The 17,520-nt window shown below is 51.0% G+C and overlaps 1 protein-coding gene across 1 annotated transcript in view; it reads right to left on the bottom strand.

Moving 5' to 3' along the window:
• The window catches only part of SH3GL1 (SH3 domain containing GRB2 like 1, endophilin A2), a 1,238,645-nt gene that overhangs the window by 13,273 nt on the left and 1,207,852 nt on the right, over positions 1 to 17,520 (bottom strand). Inside the window, exon 5 of the mRNA XM_075352515.1 lies at positions 15,399 to 15,532. Coding sequence (XP_075208630.1) covers positions 15,399 to 15,532 — 134 coding nt within the window. The remainder of the gene's footprint in view (positions 1 to 15,398; positions 15,533 to 17,520) is intronic.

The following is a 17,520-nucleotide window of genomic DNA, read 5'->3' on the forward strand; positions in this document are numbered from 1 at the left end:
TTCTGACCGCTCCTCGGTGCACCCGTGAAGCGATAGCTTTGGCTGTGTCTATCCCTTTAATGCAGGCTCGCCCCCATTATTCCCCGCACATGTCTGCTGATCTGATCAGCAGAAATGTAAAAGCTAACAGGCGTGGTTAGATCTCTGATCCACCCGTGCCTGTTCACCCCTTAAGGCCCTGTCACACACAGAGATAAATCTGCAGTAGATCTGTGGTTGCAGTGAAATTGTGGACAATCAGTGCCAGGTTTGTGGCTGTGGACAAATGGAACAATATGTCCATGATTTCACTGCAACCACAGATCTGCCAAAGATTTATCTCTGTGAGTGACGGGGCCTTTAGAGCGCGCTGTCAAACTCTGACATTGTGATCTAACGGCCTCAGGCGGGGATTGCGCTGTTCCCGCCACTAAGTGCTGTCATGACAGTCAAGGGTCTGCTTATGACCACAACCCATGGCCAGCATTCATAGGAGCTCTGATTTCTATTATATACAGCAATGCTGTGGCATTGCTGTATATAGAAATAGGGGTGATCAGACCATTGTAGGTTCAAGTTCCCTACAGAGACTATTAAATACAGTATTAGGGAAAAATAAGTTTTCAAAATATGAGAAAAAAAAAATAAAAAGAGAATTTTGTTTACTTACCGTAAATTCTTTTTCTTATACTTCCGTATTGGGAGACCCAGACATTGGGTGTATAGCTTCTGCCTCCGGAGGATACACAAAGTACTACACTAAAAAGTGTAGCTCCTCCCTCTGAGCATATACACCCCCTGGATAACCAAATATAGCCAGTTTAGTGCAAAAGCTGAAGGAGAATAGCCATCCACAAGTAGAGATAGAGCAAGAACCGGAACAACCGGAGCCTCTGTCTACAACAACAGCCGGTGATAACACGCGGAACAAGAAACTGCCAACAGGCAACAGGGAGAATGCTGGGTCTCCCAATACGGAACTATAAGAAAAATAATTTACGGTAAGTAAACAAAATTCTCTTTTTCTTTATCGTTCCTATGGGAGACCCAGACATTGGGACGTCTCAAAGCAGTCCATGGGTGGGAATAAACAGAAAACTGAGAAGTAGGCGAAACCTAACTTCACAAATTGGCGACAGCCGCCTGAAGGATGCGTCTGCCCAAGCTCGCATCTGCCGAAGCATGAGCATGCACTTGGTAGTGCTTCGAAAAGGTATGCAGACTAGTCCAAGTGGCAGCCTGACAGACCTGCTGAGCCGTATCCTGGTGCCTGAAAGCCCAAGAGGCACCGACAGCTCTGGTCGAGTGTGCCTTGATCCCCGGCGGGGGAGGCACCTGAGTACACTAGTAGGCATCGGAAATGGCCGACCTAATCCAACGAGCTAAGGTCGGCTTAGAAGCCGAGAGGCCCTTACGCCGACCTGTGGTCAGCACAAAAAGAGAGGTGCACCGCCTAAGAACAGCGGTGCGAGACACATAGATCCGGAGCGCCCGCACCAGATCCAGAGTATGCAACGCTTTTTCAAAGCGATGAACAGGAGCCGGACAAAAGGAAGGCAGGGAAATGTCCTGGTTAAGGTGGAAAGGAGAAACCACCTTAGGGAGAAAGTCCGGAGTCGGACGGAGAACCACCTTGTCTTGGTGAAAAACCAAAAAAGGTGACTCCGAAGAGAGCGCAGCCAAATCAGAGACTCTCCTGAGGGAAGTTATGGCCACTAGAAAGACCACTTTCTGTGAAAGACGAGACAAAGAAACCTCCCTAAGAGGCTCAAAGGGGGGTTTCTGCAAAGCCGTGAGGACCAGATTGAGGTCCCAGGGATCCAAAGGCCGCCGGTAAGGCGGAATGATGTGAGATGCGCCCTGCATGAAGGTGCGCACCTGAGATAGCCGGGCGATACGCCGCTGGAACAACACTGACAGAGCCGAGACTTGTCCCTTGAGTGAATTGAGGGATAGTCCTAGCTGCAGACCGGACTGTAGAAAGGACAGAAGGGTCGGCAAGGAAAAAGGCCAAGGAGCATGGCCGGAAGAGCGACACCAGGACAGGAAAATTCTCCAGGTCCTGTGATAGATTTTGACCGAGGAAGACTTCCGAGCCCGAGTCATAGTGGAGATGACTTCAGGAGGAATACCAGAAGTCGTCAAGATCCAGGACTCAAGAGCCACGCCGTCAATCTGAGAGCCGCAGAATTCTGGCGGAAAAACGGACCTTGTGAGAGAAGGTCTGGACGGTCCGGGAGATGCCACGGCACCTCTACGGACAGATGGAGCAGGTCTGGGTACCAAGCTCGCCTGGGCCAGTCCGGAGCAATGAGGATGACCCGACGGCCCTCCATTCTGATCTTCCGCAGGACTCTGGGCAAGAGAGCTAGAGGGGGAAACACGTAGAACAGACGAAACTGGGACCAATCTTGAACCAGAGCGTCCGCTGCCAAGGCCTGAGGATCGTGGGAGCGAGCCACGTAAACCGGAACCTTGTTGTTGTGCCGGGATGCCATTAGATCCACTTCCGGAGTGCCCCACTTGCGGCAGAAACACTGCCGGATGCAGGGAACACTCGCCGTTGTCCACGGTTTGACGGCTGAGATAATCTGCTTCCCAGTTTTCCACGCCTGGGATGTGGACTGCGGATATGGTGGACTTGGAGTCCTCCGTCCACTGAAGGATGCGTTGAACCTCCAACATTGCCAGGCGGCTGCGAGTCCCGCCCTGGTGATTGATGTAGGCAACCGCTGTCGCGTTGTCTGACTGGACTCGGATGTGCTTGCCCGCCAACAGGTGGTGAAAGGCTAAGAGAGCTAGAAGCACAGCTCTGGTTTCCAGCACATTGATTGAAAGGGCTGATTTGGACGGAGTCCAAGTGCCCTGCGCTCTGTGGTGGAGATATACCGCTCCCCAGCCGGATAGACTGGCATCCGTGGTGAGGATCACCCAGGACGGGGCCAGGAAGGAGCGTCCCTGAGACAGAGAGAGAGGCCGAAGCCACCACTGAAGGGAGCCCCTGGTCTGTGGCGACAAAGCCACTAACCTGTGCAAGGAGGAAGTCCGCCTGTCCCAGGAATGACGGCGGGGCCTCAGCAAAGAGCACACCGCCAGATGGAGGGACTGCTGTTTGACTAAGGGCAGCTTCACAAGTGCCGGCAGAGTCTCGAATTGCATCCCTAGGTACGTCAGCTTCTGGGTCGGAGTCAGAGTGGATTTGGACAGATTGACAAGCCACCCGAATTGGACTAGAGTGGCGAGAGTGAGCGAGACACTCCGCTGACAGTCTGCGCTGGATGAAGCCTTGACTAGAAGGTCATCCAGGTAAAGAATCACTGCCAACCCCTGGAGGTGCAGAACCGCAACCACTGCTGCCATGACCTTGGTGAATACGCGAGGGGCCGTGGCTAACCCGAAGGGGAGAGCCACGAATTGGAAATGTTCCTCTCCGATTGCAAAACGTAGCCAACGCTGGTGTGAAACTGCAATTGGCACATGCAGATAGGCGTCTCTGATGTCGATGGATGCCAGGAAATCTCCTTGGGTCATTGAGGCAATGACTGATCGCAGAGACTCCATGCGAAAATGCCGCACCTGAACATGCTTGTTGAGAAGCTTGAGATCCAGGATGGGCTGGAAGGAACCGTCCTTTTTGGGGACTAGGAAGAGATTTGAGTAGAAACCTCTGAACCGTTCCCGAGCGGGAACCGGTACAATTACTCCGTTGGCCTGCAAGGATGCCACGGCCTGAGAGAAGGCGGCGGCCTTGGAGCAGGGGGGAGTTGACAGAAAAAATCTGTTTGGCGGGCTGGAAGAGAATTCGATCCTGTAGCCGTTGGAGATGATATCCCGCACCCACTGATCGGAGATGTGTTGAAACCACACGTCGCCAAAGTGGGAGAGCCTGCCACCGACCAAGGACATTGCTGGCGCGGCCAGATAGTCAAGAGGAGGCTGCCTTAGTGGCGGCAGCTCCTGCGGTCTTCTGAGGACGCGGCTTCGTGCGCCAGTTGGGCTTTTGGTCCTTGGCTGAGTTAGTGGACGAGGCCGAGGGCTTAGAGGATGATAGTTGGAGGAACGAAAGGAACAAAACCTCGACTGGTTCCTACCCTGGGCAGGTTAACTGGTTTTAGTTTGTGGCATGGAAGTACTCTTCCTGCCAGTAGCTTCCTTAATAATTTCATCCAGTTGTTCGCCAAATAGCCTGGATCCAGCAAAAGGGAGCCCAGCAAGGTACTTCTTTGAAGAAGCATCTGCCTTCCACTCTCGAAGCCACAAGATCCTGCGGATAGCGAGGGAATTAGCCGAAGCCACCGCAGTGCGGTGAGAAGCCTCCAGCATGGCAGACATGGCATAGGATGAAAAAGCTGAAGCTTGGGACGTTAAGGCAACCATTTCGGGCATAGATCCCTGGAGAGGGAATGCATCTCCTCCAGAGAAGCAGAGATGGCCTTGAGAGCCCACACTGCTGCAAAAGATGGGGAGAACGAGGCCCCTGCCGCCTCATATACAGATTTGGCCAGAAGGTCAACCTGGTGGTCAGTGGCATCCTTAAGAGAGGTGCCATCAGCCACTGATACAACGGTCCGGGCTGAGAGTCTAGACACCGGAGGGTCTACCTTTGGTGAATGAGCCCACTCCTTGACCACCTCAGGTGGAAAGGGAAAACGGTCATCAGAACCGCGCTTTGGGAAGCGTTTGTCAGGACAGGCCCTAGGCTTGGTCACAGTGGCCTGAAAACTGGAGTGGTTAAAGAACACACTCCTTGTCCTCTTAGGCAAGGTAAACTGGTGCTTTCCTGCCAGAGAGGGTTGCTCTTCTGATACTGGCGGATTGAGGTCCAGTACAGAATTAATGGACGCAATCAAATCACTAACATCTGCGTCACTTTCGGACAGATCAATGGGGCACATGGAGGTAGCGTCCGAGCCCCCAGTAAAGGCATCCTCCTCGTCCTGCGAGTCAGCTCGTGAATCAGAGCCACGGGACGAGGAAGGAGAGGGAGCCCTGCGTCTCCTTTTAGGAGGACGGGGTCTGGGACCAGATGAAGAATCCTCTGAGCTCCGCTGAGAGAGCCCTAGCAGCAGAGGCACCCTGTGAAGGGGGCTGATGCATGTTCAGCAAAGTCCTGGACAGCTGTCCCATGGAGTCGGCAAAAGACTGGGAGATTGACCTAGAGAAGGATTCTACCCAAGCCGGGGGTTCAGCCACCGGAGCCGGAGCAGCCGGAGGGACCACTGTGGGTGCGATACCAGGCTGAGGCATTGCCAGGTTAGAGCAGGCATCACAATGTGGATATGTGCTCGGTTCAGGCAGCACGAGCTTACATGCAGTGCATATTGCATACAGCCTTGCAGCCTTGCTCCTCGTGTGAGACATGCTGCTGAAGTGGGGGCTCTGAGCCAGAATGACCCCCAGAGAGTATATAAGCAGGTCCACAACCGGAAGGTTGTGGCTTACCAGACCGTTTGTGTGCCCTCCAGATCCCACAGCCCGGACCCCCAGACAGATTAGCAGAGATGCTGCAGCCAGCGCCGAACGCTGTGAGAACGCTGATAAAATGGCGCCGGAGCGAGGAGAGGGGGCGGGGCCCACTCTGAGAGCGGGATCTGGAGGGCCAAGGAGATTTACAGGGGAGGGTACATTTACTCAGAGAGGAGTGTCCCTCCCCTGTGCCGAACGGCCGCTGGGCGGAGCCGCACTCTGCATGATTGACATGCAGGGGCAGTGAAATCGAAACTAGGCCTCAGGCGAAGGCGGGGCCTAAATTTAAGCGATGCGGCCGGCGCGCAGGCACCATCGGCGCGGTTCTCAGGTGAAAACCAGAGAACCGGCCAAAAATGTCAGAACAGATACACAGCCCACTCTCCCCAACAATAAAGTACAAGGGACCCCCCGAAAATAACGTCTCAGATACTTAGCTTGTGAGACGCAGGGTTTCAAGTCCCTGGGGATGAGTGCTCCGTCCGGCAGGATCCTGAAGGGCTGCGGATGGAGACCGGTCTCCTGCAAGGCAGGGAGAACCGTGCTGGCTCCCACTTCAAGCCAGAACCCGAGGGATGGTGAAGGAGCGCGGCATGTAAGGCTCCAGCCTTGTAAATCAACCTTAACAACACCGCCGACACAGTGGGGTGAGAAGGGACATGCCGGGAGTCCAGGCTTGGACCCGCTTTTCTTCAAACTCTTTCCAAAAATCAAAAATCAGATGAGAATGCATGTGTGGATGTATGCCTCCTGAACACAAAGCATTGAACTGGCTATATTTGGTTATCCAGGGGGTGTATATGCTCAGAGGGAGGAGCTACACTTTTTAGTGTAGTACTTTGTGTGTCCTCCGGAGGCAGAAGCTATACACCCAATGTTTGGGTCTCCCATAGGAACGATAAAGAAATAAAAATATACATACATTTATCTATATATATAATTGCCTCTGTCTGTCTGTCTGTCTTGCTCCAAAATTGTGTCCTTACGGTGACACAAAGCTGATTGGCCGCTGGGCTCGCCATGGCCCCGCCCCCCACACGGATTGGCCGCTCGCCCAGGCTGCGCCCCCACACGGATTGGCCGGCCGCTCGCCCAGGCTCCGCCCCCCCCCCACAGATTGGCCTCTCGCCCCGGCACCCTGCAGGCATTGGCAACTCGGCCACGCCCCGCCCCCCTCACGCAATGCACGCTAGCTCTGCCCCCCCGCATTCCCCGAACCGACACGGTCACGGAGCCACGACTACCAGGTGAGTACTGTACCCCTGGGAGCCCACATCAGCGTACGCCGCCAAACCAGCCGACACATACCCTCGCATTGCTGGGGCTGGCCGGCGTATGCTGGTGTGGGCTCCTGTGCGAGCGGGGGACGAGATGCGCTGGTAACCATGGTAGCATAGTTACCAGCGCATCAAGGTCCTGCAGCGGCGGAAAATACACACACGCACACACATAACAGCACACACACACATCAGATCACACACACCTCACACACACATCACATCGCATCCACACACTCACAACATCCTGGGATATCGCTTGATTCTCGGCGGCGATATTGTGCTGTGAGCTTCCAGGACCTGCCGGAGGATCACATGGCCAGAAGCATGTGGTATCTCCGGATGTTGTGAGTATGAGCGCGTATGTGCAATATCGTCAATGTGTGTGTGCGTGAGTGTATGCAATCGGGTGTGTGTGAGTGTATGCGATCGGGTGTGTGTGAGTGTATGCGATCGGGTGTGTGTGAGTGTATGCGATCGGGTGTGTGTGAGTGTATGCGATCGGGTGTGTGTGAGTGTATGCGATCGGGTGTGTGTGGGTGGGTGTGTGTGAGTGTATGCGATCGGATCTGTGAGTGTCGGCAGAGGAGCACGGCGTGCTGGAGGAGGCTGGGAGGAGAGAGGCTGATCCTGGGGAAGGCTGGGAGGGGGAGGAGAGAGGCTGATCCTGGGGAAGGCTGGGATGGGGAGGCTGAGAGAAGAGAGGCTGATGCTGGGGGAGGCTGAGGCTGGGGTAGGCTGGGAGGAGAGAGGCTGATGCTGGGGACAGAAAAGGCATCAGCTGGGGACAGAAAAGGCTGATGCTGGGATGAGAGAGTCTGATGCTGGGATGAGAGAGGCTGATGCTGGGGACAGAGAGGCTGATGCTGGGAGGAGAGAGGCTGATGCTGGGATGAGAGAGGCTGATGCTGGGGACAGAGAGGCTGATGCTGGGGACAGAGAGGCTGATGCTGGGGACAGAGAGGCTGATGCTGGGGACAGAGAGGCTGATGCTGGGGACAGAGAGGCTGATGCTGGGGGGAGAGAGGCTGATGCTGGGGACAGAGAGGCTGATGCTGGGGACAGAGAGGCTGATGCTGGGGGGAGAGAGGCTGATGCTGGGGACAGAGAGGCTGATGCTGGGGACAGAGAGGCTGATGCTGGGGACAGAGAGGCTGATGCTGGGGACAGAGAGGCTGATGCTGGGGACAGAGAGGCTGATGCTGGGGACAGAGAGGCTGATGCTGGGAGGAGAGAGGCTGATGCTGGGGACAGAGAGGCTGATGCTGGGGACAGAGAGGCTGATGCTGGGAGGAGAGAGGCTGATGCTGGGAGGAGAGAGGCTGATGCTGGGAGGAGAGAGGCTGATGCTGGGAGGAGAGAGGCTGATGCTGGGAGGAGAGAGGCTGATGCTGGGAGGAGAGAGGCTGATGCTGGGAGGAGAGAGGCTGATGCTGGGAGGAGAGAGGCTGATGCTGGGAGGAGAGAGGCTGATGCTGGGAGGAGAGAGGCTGATGCTGGGAGGAGAGAGGCTGATGCTGGGAGGAGAGAGGCTGATGCTGGGAGGAGAGAGGCTGATGCTGGGAGGAGAGAGGCTGATGCTGGGAGGAGAGAGGCTGATGCTGGGAGGAGAGAGGCTGATGCTGGGAGGAGAGAGGCTGATGCTGGGAGGAGAGAGGCTGATGCTGGGAGGAGAGAGGCTGATGCTGGGGACAGAGAGGCTGATGCTGGGGACAGAGAGGCTGATGCTGGGGACAGAGAGGCTGATGCTGGGGACAGAGAGGCTGATGCTGGGGACAGAGAGGCTGATGCTGGGGACAGAGAGGCTGATGCTGGGGACAGAGAGGCTGATGCTGGGGACAGAGAGGCTGATGCTGGGGACAGAGAGGCTGATGCTGGGGACAGAGAGGCTGATGCTGGGGACAGAGAGGCTGATGCTGGGGACAGAGAGGCTGATGCTGGGGACAGAGAGGCTGATGCTGGGGACAGAGAGGCTGATGCTGGGGACAGAGAGGCTGATGCTGGGGACAGAGAGGCTGATGCTGGGGACAGAGAGGCTGATGCTGGGGACAGAGAGGCTGATGCTGGGGACAGAGAGGCTGATGCTGGGGACAGAGAGGCTGATGCTGGGGACAGAGAGGCTGATGCTGGGGACAGAGAGGCTGATGCTGGGGACAGAGAGGCTGATGCTGGGGACAGAGAGGCTGATGCTGGGGACAGAGAGGCTGATGCTGGGGACAGAGAGGCTGATGCTGGGGACAGAGAGGCTGATGCTGGGGACAGAGAGGCTGATGCTGGGGACAGAGAGGCTGATGCTGGGGACAGAGAGGCTGATGCTGGGGACAGAGAGGCTGATGCTGGGATGAGAGAGGCTGATGCTGCGGGTAGAGAGGCTGATGCTGGGGACAGAGAGGCTGATGCTGGGATGAGAGAGGCTGATGCTGGGGACAGAGAGGATGATGCTGGGGACAGAGAGGCTGATGCTGGGGACAGAGAGGCTGATGCTGGGAGGAGAGAGGCTGATGCTGGGAGGAGAGAGGCTGATGCTGGGAGGAGAGAGGCTGATGCTGCGGGTAGAGAGGCTGATGCTGCGGGTAGAGAGGCTGATGCTGGGAGGAGAGAGGCTGATGCTGGGAGGAGAGAGGCTGATGCTGCGGGTAGAGAGGCTGATGCTGCGGGTAGAGAGGCTGATGCTGCGGGTAGAGAGGCTGATGCTGCGGGTAGAGAGGCTGATGCTGCGGGTAGAGAGGCTGATGCTGCGGGTAGAGAGGCTGATGCTGCAGGTAGAGAGGCTGATGCTGCGGGTAGAGAGGCTGATGCTGCGGGTAGAGAGGCTGATGCTGCGGGTAGAGAGGCTGATGCTGCGGGTAGAGAGGCTGATGCTGCGGGTAGAGAGGCTGATGCTGCGGGTAGAGAGGCTGATGCTGCGGGTAGAGAGGCTGATGCTGCGGGTAGAGAGGCTGATGCTGCGGGTAGAGAGGCTGATGCTGCGGGTAGAGAGGCTGATGCTGCGGGTAGAGAGGCTGATGCTGGGGACAGAGAGGCTGATGCTGGGATGAGAGAGGCTGATGCTGGGGACAGAGAGGCTGATGCTGGGGACAGAGAGGCTGATGCTGGGGACAGAGAGGCTGATGCTGGGAGGAGAGAGGCTGATGCTGGGAGGAGAGAGGCTGATGCTGCGGGTAGAGAGGCTGATGCTGCGGGTAGAGAGGCTGATGCTGGGAGGAGAGAGGCTGATGCTGGGAGGAGAGAGGCTGATGCTGGGAGGAGAGAGGCTGATGCTGCGGGTAGAGAGGCTGATGCTGCGGGTAGAGAGGCTGATGCTGCGGGTAGAGAGGCTGATGCTGCGGGTAGAGAGGCTGATGCTGCGGGTAGAGAGGCTGATGCTGCGGGTAGAGAGGCTGATGCTGCGGGTAGAGAGGCTGATGCTGCGGGTAGAGAGGCTGATGCTGGTGCAGCATGGGGGATGGAGCACGATGGGGAGTGCGCAGCATGGCGGATAGACCACGTTTGGGAGTGCGCAGCATGGCGGATGGAGCACGATGGGGAGTGCGGAGTATGGCGGATGGAGCACGTTTGGGAGTGCGCAGCATGGCTGATGGACCACGTTTGGGAGTGGGCAGCATGGCGGATGGAGCATGTTTGGGAGTGCGCAGCATTGCGGATGGACCACGTTTGGGAGTGCGCAGCATGGCGGATGGAGCATGTTTGGGAGTGCGCAGCATGGCGGATGGAGCACGTTTGGGAGTGCGCAGCATGGCGGATGGAGCACGTTTGGGAGTGCGCAGCATGGCGGATGGAGCACGTTTGGGAGTGCGCAGCATGGCGGATGGAGCACGTTTGGGAGTGCGCAGCATGGCGGATGGAGCACGTTTGGGAGTGCGCAGCATGGCGGATGGAGCACGTTTGGGAGTGCGCAGCATGGGGGATGCAGCACGATGGGGAGTGCGCTGCATGGGGGATGGAGCACTATGGGGAGTGCACTGCATGAGGGATGGAACACGATGGGAAGTGCACACCTCCCCCCAACACACACACACACACGCGCGCACTGCACAACACACTACACACACACACTGGGAACCACAAACAACTGCCCTACACAGACACCCACACACACAGACAACGCTGCACACACAAATATACGCACATACCGCACAACACACACATTGCACAAAACATACCTCCTCCAAAACACACCACACACACACAAACCGCGCAACACACACACAACGCTACAGACACACAGCGCTCCACAAACAACGCAACACACGCAACACACATACAACACCGCTCTCACCCCCCGTCACACCCAGTCAACACCCAGAACATGTACAGCGCCCTACACAAACACTTGGTAACTACACACAACAACATCTATCTATATATATATATATATATATATATATAACAAAAATCATACATGAACTACACAATACGTAAATTCTAGAATACCCGATGCGTAGAATCGGGCCACCTTCTAGTTGAATATATAAAGGTTGCAAAAAATTACACTCCTTTTACAACGTTAAAAATGAAGAAATAAAAAAACAAACACATATTTGGTATTGCTGCATTTGTAAATGTATGATCAAAATATAAAAATAAATCCGATCAGTAAACAGCGCAACAAAAAAAAAACAAAGTAAAACCGCCAGGATTGCAGTTTTTTGGCTGCCGCAACAACAGAAGAAGTTTAATAACAGAAGATCAAAACATTGTATATACCTCAACATGATATCGATAAAGACATCAACACGGGGCACAAAAACAAGCCCCATATCCCAAAAATTGAATATGTAAGGCCCCTTTCACATTGCGTTTTACCTTCCGCTCACAGGTCCCGTCGGAGCATCCGTCCGAACCGCCCCTCCCCCACTCTGCAAAGCGTGTTCTGGACGATTGCGCCCGACAGGGCCATTCACTGTTATGGAGCGCACTGCGTTAGCGTGTGCTCTGTTTTGTGCCATTTTTTGTACATATACGTTTCTGCAGACGGACACCTGAACGTAGGTGGACTACGTTCGGGTGTCCGTCTGCAGAAACGTATATGTGCAAAAAATGGCACAAAACAGAGCACACGCTAACGCAGTGCGCTACATAGCAGTGAATGGCCCTGTCGGGCGCATGCGTCCGGAACACGCTTTGCAGAGTGGGGGAGGGGCGGTTCGGACGGATGCTCCGACGGGACCTGTGGACGTAGGGAAAAACGCAATGTGAAAGGGGCCTTACTGCTCTCATAGTTACATAGTTACTTAGGTTGAAAAAAGACCTATGTCCATCTAGTTCAACCTTCCTCCACCAGTTCTACATTTAGTCACTAAGTCATTTATAACCAACAATGTTTTGTGTACTGAGGAAATCATCCAGCCCTTTTTTAAAAGCTGTTATAGTATCTGCCATAACTACCTCTTGTGGTAGGGTATTCCACAGTCTGACCGCTCTAACTGTAAAGAACCCTTTCCTATTTAGCTGTCGGAATCGCTTTTCTTCCACTCGCAGTGAGTGCCCCCTAGTCCTTAGTACTGTCTTTGGAAGAAATAAGTCATGTGCCAGTCCTTTATATTGACCACACATGTATTTATACATATAAATGAGATCTCCTCTGAGACGTCTTTTTTCTAAGCTAAACATATCTAACTTTTTCAATCTGCCATCATATGGGAGGCCTTCCATTCCTTGTAGTAGTCTAGTTGCCCGCCTTTGAACTGACTCTAACTTCTGAATGTCCTTTTTAAAATGTGGAGCCCAAAACTGGATCCCGTATTCCAGATGTGGCCTTACAAGTGATTTATAGAGGGGTAACAATACGTTGGGATCGCGGGATCTAATCTCTCTTTTTATACACCCTAGAATCTTGTTTGCTTTTGCAGCTGCTGCTTGACATTGAGTGCTGCTGCTCAGCTTATTTGTAATGAGAATACCCAAGTCCTTCTCCTGTTCTGTAGTCCCGAGTTTACTTCCATTTAATGTATACGCAGCTATAGGATTACTCCGTCCTAGGTGCATTACTTTACATTTATCAACATTAAATCTCATTTGCCAAGTATCTGCCCATTCTGACATCTTATCCAGATCTTTTTGTAATATTGTACTATCCAGGTCAGTTTTTAATATCCTACATAGTTTGGTGTCATCGGCAAAGACTGACACTGTACTATCAATCCCATCCACAAGGTCATTAATAAAGAGAGTAAAAAGAATTGGTCCTAGCACAGATCCCTGCGGCACCCCACTGCTGACTATAGCCCATTTAGAGAATGTACCATTTAGGACTACTCTTTGTTTCCTATCTTTTAGCCAATTCCTTACCCAGTTGCATATTGTGTCCCCTAGTCCTTGCTTCTGGAGCTTTAGTATAAGGCTATTATGTGGTACAGTATCAAATGCCTTTGCAAAGTCCAAATAAATCACATCAGCTGCATTACCAATATCCAGGTTTGAACTTACCCCCTCATAGAACCCCAACAGGTTGGTTAGACACGACTTATCTTTCATGAATCCATGCTGTCTGTCAGTTATCATATTTTCTGCAATATATTTTTGCAGGTCATCCCTTAAAATGCCCTCAAAAACCTTGCATACTACTGATGTCAGGCTTACTGGACGGTAGTTGCCTGGATCTACCCTCTTACCTTTCTTAAATATCGGTACCACATCAGCAATCCTCCAATCCTGAGGCATCAACCCTGTTACAAGCGAGTCTAAAAAGATGAGATACAGCGGTCTGTCGATTACAGAGCTCAATTCCCTCAATATTCGTGGATGAATGCCATCTGGCCCTGGGGGTTTGTCAATGTTTAATTTACTCAGACGTAGGCGTACTTCATCTCATAAAGGGAGGACAAGCAACATTTTTTGTTTTAAAATGTCATAATATTTGGTCACCACTTTAATAAAAAAAAACAAAAACTATACATATTTGGTACCTGCATAGTCAGACCGACCTGGAGAATCATACTGCCAAGTCAGTGTTATGGTAAAATGAATGCTGGAAACAAAGGATTGGCAAAATAGAAATAAAAAGTGAAATTCTGCAATCTTGGATATTTTTTCATACTTACCATTACCTCATGATAAAATGAATGGTGTAATAAGGATTAGTGTATCAGTATTTGTATGCAGGCTTATCTTTTTACAGAGCAAGTCCAATATTTTAAATTTAACCTATATAGTACTGAAAAATTTAGAGAAAAGAAAATAATCCTGGAAAAAAACCTCAAAAATTCTGCATTTGCTTTTGGGTTTATACAAAATTCCCTGTTCTGTATAAAATTACATTTCCTCACTTTATTCTGCGGGTCCGTACAATCACAGTAATGCAACATTTACATTTATATTTTATGGAGAAAAACTGTTTTGTGCTCCACATTGAGTCATTTTACCTTTTCGCCAATGGAGCGGTGTGAGCTGTAATTGTTATTACATACAATTTTCTGGTTGTATTTATTCTCCTCTTTTATGAAGCAGGCTAAGTGCCCCTCAAAAACCCATTTTATGACCTTCCCCATGCAGAATTAGTGATGAGCGGGCACTACAATGCTTGGGTGCTCAGTATTTATAATGAGCAGATGGACGCTCGGATGGGCTGGACTGGAGTATCCGAGTATTATGGAAGTCAATGAGGAACTCTAGTATTTTTCTGGAAGATCTGGAAATGCTCGAGTTCCCCATTGACTTATATTCTTGATACACAAGTCCAGCCCATCCAAGCGTCCGACTGTTACAAGTACTGAGCAGCCAAGCATGGTAGTGCCCGCTCATCACTATGCAGGATATATAATGTACTGTTTTAACATTTCTGTAATATGCACACAAAATAAATAGGCAGCAGAGTCTCAGTTTGGAAAATTTGCAGGGTTGTGATTTTATTGCATCTCATGCCCAGACTGCAAACAGAAGCGCTTTTAGTAGTTCCCAGCTGCTATATACACTTACTGGTACGGGCATCTATAGGCAACCTACCATCGCATCACGAGGGCTGGTGCCTGCTGTTTTTAACAGCCTGCACCCACATTAAGCAGACTCTGCGCCTGATACTGCTGTATATTACGCCTCCAAAGGTTTTTCAGAAGTAATGAACGTCAGGCTTTGCTTCTATGTCCCGGTTCATGCTCAACGCAGTTTGGTAGCGTGATGAAACCCAAAGGATAAGTTGGTGTGGTTCCTGTGTCTGTGATATATTTATCAATATATATGAATACTTGTGGATACAATTAGGCTATGTGCCAACGGGACACTGTAACCGCGGAATTTGCAGCGGAAAACCTGCGGATTTATCTAGATTTTCTAGATAAATCCGCAGATTTTAGCAAGCACAGACACTCCCCATGTTATCCTATGGGACATGGGGAGTGTCTGGGTCCATGCTGTGGTATGTGCGGCTGCGGAATATGCTGCGGATGTCCCGCAGCCACACGTAACTGCATGTCAATTATTCCTGCGGAAATCCCAACCCTCCACTATGGAGATAGAGGCAGGTAAGTTGCACGTATGTCTCCAGGTTTACCGCAGATATTTCGCTAGAATCCCGCAGCAATGGATAGCTGCGGATTCCGGGGAGCTGCTGCGGGAAACCTGCGGATGTACCTGCGGATATATCTGCGGGTACATAGTGCCGTGGGCACATAGCCTAAGTGTATCACATGCCTAAAGCTTAAAAGACTCCCCAAAAAACAATATTTAATATGAACTAACCTGTATTTCTTTGAGGTCCTTGTCAGCAAGGTTTTGCATGGGATCCAGAAAGTTTTGCTTTACATCGATGTCCAGAGAATCTTTGACTTCTGCGAGTCTTTTCATGGACTCTCCAGCATCCAACAATGCATTGCCTATTTTAAAGAAGTAGAATATTAAGCCTGAATGTTACTGGTGAAATAGTTTTATTACTTATTGAGTTTCTAATGATGAAAAGTAATATTTTCTTTGTAAGCACCTCTGACAATCTGTATTCCACAAGAGAATTAAAAAACAAAACCAAGACACAATCAGGGCAACATTAATAATAGATTTGTCTTTCCCAACGGCTGCAGATGTCGTGTGTGTACGGAGCAGGCTCAGGAGGTGAATCCCTCCACGAATTGAGTGCTGGCTATGCTATACTGTTGGCACCGCCCTCTAACAGCTGTGATCGCCGACACTGTCATATATATATACACATACATGTATATATATATATATATATATATATATATATATATATATATATATATATAGATATATATATATATATATATATATATATATTATATATATATATTATATCCAAAGGAGAAAGAAAGTCGCACTCCAGAGGATCACCATATCACTCCGTCTTTATTGCAGGGGAAACATGAAGGTACAAGCGGTGAGGGGGGGGGGGGTGAGACAAGCCATACAACGCCGGCTTGTCTCACCCTCCCCATCGCTTGTACCTTCATGTTTCCCCTGCAATAAAGACGGAGTGATATGGTGATCATCTGGAGTGCGACTTTCTTTCTCCTTTGGATTTATCTTGGTCTTCACCGCAAGTCTGCACAATGGCCCCCTCCATGGCTCAGTAGGGCTCAAGTAGCTGAACGTGTAGTAACACGCGGAGTAGGTGGTGCACCGGGACTCTTACCTCTTTCATTTTATTATATATATATATATATATATATATATATATATATATACATACATATACATACATATACATACACACACATACACACACACACACATATATATATATATGTACATACACACACACACACACACACACACACACACACATACATACATACAAACACACATACACGGTATGTGAGCAGCATGCTTGATGTAGGGGCTGAGACCCTGATTCCATAAAATGTGTCACTTGCCGGTCTGCATGCTGTCCTTTTAATACAATCATGGTTTTCTCTTCTGCAGATTCAGCAGTGTTCAGATTTCTGAGTCCCATATAAGCTCACCACTGATTGGTAGCTGTCTGTGTGTGTTAATCAGTGGTGGAATGAGGTTACAAAAAGCTGTTGACTAGACGGCACAAGGCAACTAGACCTGTAGTGATAATTTCATGGTGATAAAACATTGATTTTATTGAAACAGCAACATGCAGCTAGTAAGTCACACATCGCTGGATTCAGGGTCTCAGCCCCTACAGATTATATAGCCTGCCGACAGATTCCCTTTAAAGTGGTTAGACTCTATGAAGTGTCCAATTATTATCCATCGAACCTTCCATGGCTTCATAGTATGGCCGTTGAATAACTCAGACTTAAACATTGACAATAGACTATAATACCAATGAAGGGAATTTTGTTACTTACCGTAAATTCCTTTTCTTCTAGCTCTTATTGGGAGACCCAGACGATTGGGGTATAGCTACTGCCCTCTGGAGGCCACACAAAGCACTACACTAAAAGTGCAAGGCCCCTCCCTCTCTGGCTATACCCCCCCGTGGTATCACGGGTACTCCAGTTTTAGTGCCAAAGCAAGAAGGAGGAAGCCAACAACTGGTTTAAACAAATTAACTCCGAGTAACATCGGAGAACTGAAAAACCGTTCAACATGAACAACATGTGTACCCGCAAACAGCAAAAACAATCCCGAAGGACAACAGGGCGGGTGCTGGGTCTCCCAATAAGAGCTAGAAGAAAAGGAATTTACGGTAAGTAACAAAATTCCCTTCTTCTTCAGCGCTCTATTGGGAGACCCAGACGATTGGGACGTCCAAAAGCTGTCCCTGGGTGGGTAAAGAAATACCTCATGTTAGAGCTGCAAAACAGCCCCCCCTACGGGGATGTCACTGCCGCCTGCAGGACTCTTCTACCTAAGCTGGCATCCGCCGAAGCATAGG

This window comes from Anomaloglossus baeobatrachus, chromosome 1 (assembly GCF_048569485.1).
Source record: "Anomaloglossus baeobatrachus isolate aAnoBae1 chromosome 1, aAnoBae1.hap1, whole genome shotgun sequence".
Taxonomy (NCBI): Eukaryota; Metazoa; Chordata; class Amphibia; order Anura; family Aromobatidae; genus Anomaloglossus; species Anomaloglossus baeobatrachus.